Genomic DNA, 8,737 nt, shown 5'->3' on the forward strand with positions numbered 1-8,737 from the left:
TATGTTGAATTAATCTGTTTTTATTACTATAACAAAATCTTGAAGGCAGGTTAATTTTATGAAGAGGTTTAGGATTTAGTTAGCTCATAATTCTAAGATCCAATGGCAAGGCACTACCACCAGTGAAGCTCTGGTGACAACCCTCCTGGTGTGTCACACCGTGGAGCCCGCGTGGGGTGGGGGAATATCGAGACATCACACAGCCATCAAGCCGCTGAGGAAAGACTAAGAACTCAGCCTCTTTAGCACAGAGCCCAGCCCAGCTGACCACAGCGCCTCCCACTATCTCTCTCCTCTCACCACCCCACAGGGAATCCAAGCTCCAACATGTCGACCTCTGAGGGCCACAAGAATCGTATCCACATCAGTGTGAGTCAGAGTCAGAGGCAGGCAACTACAATTCTGTCCCCCACCTCCTTCTGGCTTTCTTGTTTAAGATTGAGATTTTTACTATCACAATGAAATATTTCTTCAAAAAGTACCAGTGAAGATTTAAATAGAGCACATAGTTTTACTCCAGGCACAAGAACTCTTTATGCAAATCAATCAGTGTCCAAGATACGTAGATCCGTTTTTTCATGATTGTAAAAGGCAGGGGTAGGCTGCAAAAGGCCAGCTTTCCAACTGTTGCTCTAGTTCCTTCAATCTGATCACAGTGGGATATTGGCATGTTTCCTCCAGGGACGATGGACCTTCTTACTGGCCAGGACTTCCAGGTCACAGCATATCCGAGCACGAGTAGAGGATGGCTGGATGATGTCATCCACAAACCCTGGTGAGTCGAAGACAAAGCCATCACCGTGTGCGTGACCGAGGTCAACCACCGCAGCCCCACGCTCAGCCCCACTGCCAGGCTCCCAACCTCTGGCATAAAAGCATTAGACAATGTAAGGAAAATGTGGCCTCTCCCTTCCTGCATGGATCCAGGGCCTCCACCCTGCCAGGATGGACAGGAAAGGAAAGGAAATTAAGAAAACATGGATGAGGCTGGAGAGATGGCTTAGAGGTTATGAGCACTGCTGCTTTTCCAGAGGACCTGAGCTGGGAGTCACTAAAGCCACACCAGGAACTGTCAGTAGTCCCAGCTCAGAGGGATCTCTGACGCCCTCTTCTGGCCTCCACAGACACATGCACACATACGTCATATATACACAGACAGACTGTCAAGCCATTGGCTGATTACAGCCAAGAGAAAACCCCAGCAAAACTCAAAGAGTCACCTAGCAGAACCCAGGACACAGTGAGGGGAAGAGAAGTGGATCCACCAGGTCTGGGGTGGGCTGGATGACTGGGCCAACACCTAAAAACAGCACACTGCATAAACCTACTGCATAGACCCGGCTCCTGCCCAGGGACGGCCCCATCACTCCCCCAGGCAACAGATACAAATGCAAAGACAAAAGGTAGCCATGTAAGACTTTCCAGAAAGAACAAGCAAATGACTGGGCAGATGCACACCCCCGTGGGCTCACCTCTCACGGCTGCAGGGAAAGGGTTGGCGAACTTCTCCACGTACTCTGCCTGGGCGGCTTCCACATCTTGGTGCCCTTTGAAGATGATCTCCACAGCACCCTGTCAGAGAGAAGTTAAGGTTTCCCCAGAGTGGGGTCCCAACCCAGACAGAGCCAGCAGCTCCTTGTCACTCGGTGTGATTGTGAATTTCACAGCGCATCAGAGCAAAGAGGCAGGTCACACATGCAGCAGACATGCAGCACTCATGGACAGAAAGTTGGGCGGCAGCTCCAGCCCCATCCCTCTCCCCTTGCGCTCCTGATCGTTCACTGAAGCCAGTGTGCTTGGCCTGGTTTCCACTAAGTGTGGCTTTTCCTCCTTCACTACCCCAAGCCCTGGGACACAACACACTCCTCAGGAATCACGCGTGGAAGGCTTGGCCTTCAAGTGGGAGCATGTGTTAGTCATCTCTGGCACCCTGGGAGTCACCTGGCTCAACCCTGACAGCCTTTTCAATGCCGGGGAAGCACTGCCCAGGACAGAAGTAAGGTTAGCTTCTAGTGGGTGGAGAAGGGTGGCTTTGGGCTGACATGAGGTGATGAAAAGCTCTGACCTCCCTCCCACAGGTAAATTCAGCTGACTTGCCCCTCTCGTCCTGGGTCCTTTCCTCTGCCCTGAAGTCACCCATGTGCCAGCTGTGGGACGACCGGGGGTGGGGGTGGGTGGGTGAGTGGGGGTACTGATGAGGAAGGAGACTTCCCTCCAGGCCTGACCTAGGCTCTTGCCCAGCCACACAGGACTTTATCACCAGAGGTCCCCGGCCCAGGAAGGTACGCCTCCAGGTCTTTACCTTTGCTCCCATGACTGCTATCTCAGCTGTGGGCCAGGCATAGTTGGTGTCACCAAGAAGGTGTTTGGAGCTCATGACATCATAGGCACCTCCATAGGCCTAGAACAAACCCAGATGCCAGAGTGTCAATGCCAGGGAGAAGCACACCACGCCCCCAAGCACGGCAGGAAGGCAAGGGAAGGCGGTGGGGCCGTGCCCTACTGGCCCCCTAAGGTTCATAGCACACACCACCTGCCACCAGTGCCATCAACACCCCTGCAACCCAAGTGCAGCACTGGAAAGAGCCTGCTAGACATTTCACAGGAGTGAGCAGGAGGCATGTCTCCTTCCAAGCCAGGCCACACTTGTGGCAGACCACCTCAGCCATGCTTCTGGGAGTGTGGGGGCATCAGCTCTGAGGGGAGGTCCTCACCTTCCTGGTGATGACTGTGATTTTGGGCACAGTTGCCTCGGCGAACGCGTAGAGCAGCTTGGCACCATGCCTGATGATGCCCCCATACTCCTGCGCCGTGCCTAGGTCATGAGGAAGAGTTACCGGCTACTGTAAAAGCCCTTACAAGGTCTCACGGCTGAGACCATCCTCACCAGGGCTCTGGGGACCTTGAGAGAGTTGCACTGAAGACAACCGCCTCTGCGGCCCAACCCGTGTCAGAGACTCACCAGGCAGGAAGCCAGGGACATCAACAAAAGTGATGAGGGGAATGTTGAATGCGTCACAGAATCTGACAAAACGAGCCCCCTTCACAGATGAATTAATGTCCAAGCACCCTACAAGGAGAAACGTTGTCCGTGGTAAGCGCCTCGACGGCCTCAGCTCCGTCACGTAAGGACATGGCAACCGATCCAAAACCTTCACAGACTTTTAAAGCAGATTATCAAACCCCGCAATGCATAAACACAGTGACAGTAACAAAGAAATCAGTAATGGCTCACAGCCGAATGGGAGTCAATAAAAAGAAATTGGGACAAGGAGATTGGGTCAGCTAATAAAAGGCTTGTCACACAGGATGAGATTTGAATTCAGACCCCCAACACACACGTGAAAGTCGGGCACCATGGTGACTTTGTCACAGAATCCCAGTGCTGTGGTGGGAGAGCAGAGACAGGAAGATCCTGGGGCTCGTGGCCGGCTGCACCGATTAGTGACCTCCAGATTCAGAGAGAGAGAGACACTGACCCTGTCCCCAAAATATAGACCTGAGCTATTGAGAAATTTGATGGTTTGCATATGCTCTGCCCAGGGAGTGGTACTATTAGAGGGTGTGACCTTGTTGGAGTAGGTGTGGCCTATTGGAGTAGGTATCTCATCGTGGGCATGGGCTTTGTCCTAGCTTCCTTGAAGTGAGTATTCTGCTAGCAGCCTTCAGATGAAGATATAGGACTCTCAGCTCCTCCTGCACCATGCCTGCCTGGACACTGCCATGTTCCCATTTGATGGTACTAGACTGAACCTATGAACCTGTAAGCCAGTCCCAATGAAATGTTGTTCTTTATAAGACTTGCCTTGGTCATGGTGTCTGTTCACAGCAACAAAACTCAAACTAAAGCCAGTTGTGGTGGCACACACCTTTAATCCCAGCACAATGGAGGCAGGGGCACGAGGATTTCTGAGTTCAAGGACAGCCTGGTCTACAAAGTGAGTTCCAGGACAGCCAGGGCTATACAGAGAAACCCTGTCTCGAAAAAACAAAACAAAACAAAAAACAAACAAACAAAAAAAGAAGAAAACAAAACTCAAACTAAGACAAGAAAGTTCCTGCATGAACCTCTCGCCTCCACACATATGTGCACATACATGAACACACCCAGAAAAATACTGAACAAAAGAGAGAAAAGCTTTCCTACGATGATACACAGAAACACAGAAACAAACTGAAATACACAGAAAATGCAACTAGATATCTATTCATGTTTAAAAACTAGCAGTAGGGACAAGAGAGACGGCTCACCAGTGAAGAGCGCTGGCTGCTCTTGCAGAGGACCCAGGTTTGCTTCCCAGCCATCAGAAACTCCAGCTACGGGAGGGTCCAATGCCCTCTTCTGACCTCCACAAACTCTGCAAATGTCTCTTCAGCGGAACACCTGCCTAGCACAAATGAGACCCTAGGTTCCTCTCCTAGCAACACCCATGCGTGCGTACACAAACTGGCTGCGTACACATACCCCTGGTGAGATGGCCAGGCAGGGGTACAGAGAGGCCAGTTCAGTGAAATGCAGTTCAGTTGTGTTCAGGCAATGCCATGGGTTGAGTTCAGTTTGGAGCAGTTCAGACTGGAGTGATTGTTGGAAAATTAGTTCAGTCAGTACGGTGCAACTGCGGTTCAGAGCAGGTCAGCTGAGGCCATTGAAGCCAGAGAATAAGGAGCCAGAAGATTAGAACAAATTGCCCAAGAGAAGCCAGATTGAATCAGTCAGATTAAAGAGGAGTTTGAGTCAGAATAGCTAAGTTTCACTAGCTAGCCCAAGTTCAGAAAGAACTAGAAAGTGTGAGCTAAATCAGCAGTAAGCCTCCAAGATAACAATTACATCTGGTGAATAAGAGGTACTTTTACAAAACATCTACCAAAATCTTTTTTTGTTTGTTTGTTTTTTGTTTTTTCGAGACAGGGTTTCTCTGTATAGCCCTGGCTGTCCTGGAACTCACTTTGTAGACCAAGCTGGCCTTGAACTCAGAAATCTGCCTGCCTCTGCCTCCCAAGTGCTGGGATTAAAGGCGTGCGCCACCATGCCTGGCTCATCTACCAAAATCTTACAGCCATCATGGTATCTAACGATGAGAGAGACACTCTCACAGGACAAGCAGGAATGAAGCATGGAGCTGAGACAGGGGCATGCAGGCTGGAAGCCAGCCTAGTCTACGTACTAAGTTCAAAGTTGCTTCTGGAGACCCACTCACTGCATTTCTACATTCTACTAGCTAATTCAAGGAAATCATTGAATGCCAGGTTTGGTGGTACAGGCCTATAATCCCAGCACTTGGGAGGCAAAGGTAGGTGGTTATTTGTGAGTTCAAGGCCAGTCTGGTCTATATATAGTGAGCTCCAGGGCAGCCAGGGCTATCTATATAGAGAGACCCTGACTCAAACAAAACAAAACAACAAAACGGCCTCTTGTGAGGCTATACCAGTGCCTGGCAAACACCGAAGTGGATGGAGCACAGGGTCCCCAATGGAGGAGCTAGAGAAAGTACCCAAGGACCTGAAGGGGGCTGCAACCCTGTAGGTGGAACAATATGAACTAACCAGTACCCCCTGAGCCCGTGTCTCTAGCTGCATATGCAGCAGAAGATGGCCTAGTCAGCCATCATTGGGAAGAGAGGCCCCTTGGTCTTGCAAACTTTATATGACCCAGCACAAGGGAAGGCCTGGGCCAAGTAGTGGGAGTGGGTGGGTAGGGGAGCAGGGGNGGGGGGGGGGTATAGGGAACTTTCGGGATAGCATTTGAAATGTAAATAAAGAAAATAATAAAAAAAAACCCTATAGAAAAGGCATACAAAAAGTATGTTGTCTGTGAATAATAATAGCTAGAGTTCATAATAGTCTACATAGAAAGTATGAAAAGACACCCGCAACAATACATGCACATACAATCTTCTTTTCAGTTTGCTTATATAAAGTCTACTTAAAATCAAAACCAAAAAGGTGGTCCAGAGTCAGCCTACCCTCTCACCCCAAATATAGAAACAGAGGTAACTGGATTTTCACATACAGAACAAAGCTGGACCACACACCACATACAAAATGAACTCACATTCAACTCAACCTAAATATAAGGGCTAAAATCATATAATGCTTAGAGAAGACACAGGGACAATCCAAACACGGCCCAGGATTGAACACTGGGCAAGCAGAGGCCAGTGGGACTTGAGGCTAGCCAGGGCTATACAGTGAGATGCTGTCTGACAAAAAGAGAGAAAGAAAGTGTGTGGGGGTGGATGGGGGAGATAGACAGATAGATAGGGAGTTGCTGTTAGTGGGACACAAGTATGTGCCTAAGGTGACAAAGGTTTTGGAAGTGTCAGTTATGCTGCCCACAGGGAATGTAGTAAATGCTATAAGGAAATTGGTCATGGGGTGTGATTTCTGTTGCTGCTACTGTTTCTGTTAAGCAGGTCTTGCTGATGCAACCCAGGCTGACCTTGAACTCAGGATTTTTCTTCTTCACCCTACCTGAGTGTCATGACTATAGGTATGTGCTACCACATCCACTGACAGCAACACTGATGTATGTGTGTGTGTGTGTGTGTGTGTGTGTGTGTGTGTGTGTTTCTGAGACCGGGTTTCTCTGTGCAATAGCTCTGGCCATCCAGGACTTGATTTGTAGACCAGGCTAGCCTCAAACTCACAGAGATGTGCCTGCCCCTACCTCCCAAGTGCTGGGATTAAAGGGGTAAGCCACTACGCCCAGCCTGAATTTTGTTTTCTAAAGATGAGGGACCACAGTGGATGGAAGCAGTGCCCACAGTCCTCACCCACATGGCACCATTATAAGAGGGTCCCCTCAGCCATCTGTGACTCAGATCTGGCCACATCACCCAATGTGAGACATGCTGTTTGTGTCTCAGGTGCTGACAACTATGTCTGAAGCAACTGCCAAAGACACTTGCGGCACAACAAAGACACCAGCCCCCTCAACAAAGGGCAACAGAAAGGCATCCTTAGGTATAATCCCCGCCCCCCTGGAGCCCGAGCAGTGTGAAGCAGCAGCGAGGACAACCCCCAGACAGATCAAACCCGAGCAGCGCCAATGTCCCCTGCCACCACCATGCCCAAAAGAAAGGCTGAAGGGGATGCTAAAGGAGACAAAGCCAAGGCGAAGGAGGAGCCACAGAGAAGATCTGCAAGGTTGTCTGCCAAACCTGCTCCCCCAAAGCCAGAGCCCAAGCCTAAAAAGGCCCCTGCGAAGGAGGGAGAGAAGGTACCCAAGGGGAAGAAGGGAAAAGCCGACAATAATGCAGAAAATGGAGATGCCAAAACAGCCCAGGCACAGAAAGCTAAAGGTGCTGGAGATGCCAAGTGACGTGTGTCCACTTTTGATAACTGTGCACTTCTGGTGACTGTACAATTTGAAATACTATTTTTTATCAAGTTTTATAAAAATGCAGAATTTCGTTTTACTTCTTTTTTTTTTTTAAAGCTATATTGTTAGCACACAGAACACTTCATTACTGGGTGGAGGAAGGATCATGTGTCAGTAACAAAATCTCTCCCAAGCTGGATTGAAGACAGAAAACCTCTTTCCCTGATAATTTTGGAAGGCTCCTGTTGGCTCCCAGGAGAGACATCCTGGTCTTGACCTAGGTGGCCACCCAGACACAACAATGCCTTGTGGTCTGGGAAAACTATAAATTCATTTTTATATCCTCTTCCCCCTGTACAATCAATATAGACTTAATTCCCTTAAAAACCAGAGACCTGTTAGAAACTGGCCCCCAAAATTGGTCTTCCAGTCTATTGGGCAATGTAGACTTTGAGTGTTCTCAGAAGAGAGCTGGTTGCTTTTATAAAAGATTGTAGATCTTCAGATGGATAATTCTGCCATGTTCGTTTCCTGAAAGTCAGGATCGGCTCATGAAAAGTTGTTAAACAACATCCTTACTGTGAGATGTCCACCCTTGCTCTAAGCATTGAATGAAGACTTCACTGGGTTTTAGAGTGGCTTTCTGATTTTGGTAGCCTATACAAGAAGGGAATTTGGGAGTTCTTGTATATTGTTGATTGTCCATGTCCTGCCTGAAATACCATGATTGTTTATGAAAAGTATCTTTAATAAAGCTGGTTACAGTTAGAAGAAAAAAAAAGAAATGAAAAAAGAAATGCATCCCTAAAAACAGAGAACTTCTAAGCTAAGAAAGAACATTACCTTTACACCCTGGGAGTCCAACTGGAAGGAGCTTTGGAAACATTTAACATTAGGAGAGAAAGACACCTTCCCAGCATGCCTTTGTTTCTCCCCTGGTCGTGGGAGGGCAGACAGCAAACAGGACACCAAGAGTACAGGCAGCTCTGGTCCCCAAAACCAAACAGTTTTCTGGGGCCCTTGTCCTACCTGAGGCTACATTGGGCTGGTTGCCAACAATTCCGACGGTCCTCCCATTCATTCTTGCGAAGCCAACGACAATGTTTTTTGCATAACTGGGCATTATCTCAAAAAACTCTCTCTCGTCAATCACCTGTGGGAATAAATTTCCTCCTGAGCTCAAAATGATTGAGACAAAAATGCTATGATACATAACCACAGACAGCCTTACAAAGGACAACAGATAGCTCAGGCCAGCACATCCTAGCACAGCACAGCATAGCCCAGCATAGCCCAGCATAGCCCAGCATAGCCCAGCCCCGCCCAGCCCAGCCCAGCCCTGCAAGCCCCGCCCTGCACAGCCCAGCCCAGCACAGCCCAGCACAGCACAGCACAGCACAGCACAGCACAGCACAG

The 8,737-nt window shown here is 49.0% G+C and overlaps 1 protein-coding gene and 1 pseudogene across 2 annotated transcripts in view; one reads left to right on the plus strand and one right to left on the minus strand.

Annotated features, from left to right (window-relative positions):
* Window positions 1-8,737, minus strand: part of Pccb (propionyl-CoA carboxylase subunit beta) — a 53,363-nt gene continuing 44,626 nt past the window's right edge. For both annotated transcript variants that reach the window (XM_021206031.2, XM_029543449.1), the window contains exons 10-15: window positions 8,351-8,474; window positions 2,963-3,070; window positions 2,715-2,815; window positions 2,303-2,401; window positions 1,473-1,572; window positions 1-772 (exon numbers count right to left, since the gene is read on the minus strand). In XM_021206031.2, coding sequence (XP_021061690.1) covers window positions 651-772; window positions 1,473-1,572; window positions 2,303-2,401; window positions 2,715-2,815; window positions 2,963-3,070; window positions 8,351-8,474 — 654 coding nt within the window. In that variant the 3' untranslated portion in view covers window positions 1-650. The remainder of the gene's footprint in view (window positions 773-1,472; window positions 1,573-2,302; window positions 2,402-2,714; window positions 2,816-2,962; window positions 3,071-8,350; window positions 8,475-8,737) is intronic.
* LOC110327232 lies at window positions 7,067-7,321 on the plus strand (annotated as a pseudogene).

This window comes from Mus pahari, chromosome 10, assembly GCF_900095145.1.
Source record: "Mus pahari chromosome 10, PAHARI_EIJ_v1.1, whole genome shotgun sequence".
In the NCBI taxonomy this organism is placed as follows: Eukaryota; Metazoa; Chordata; class Mammalia; order Rodentia; family Muridae; genus Mus; species Mus pahari.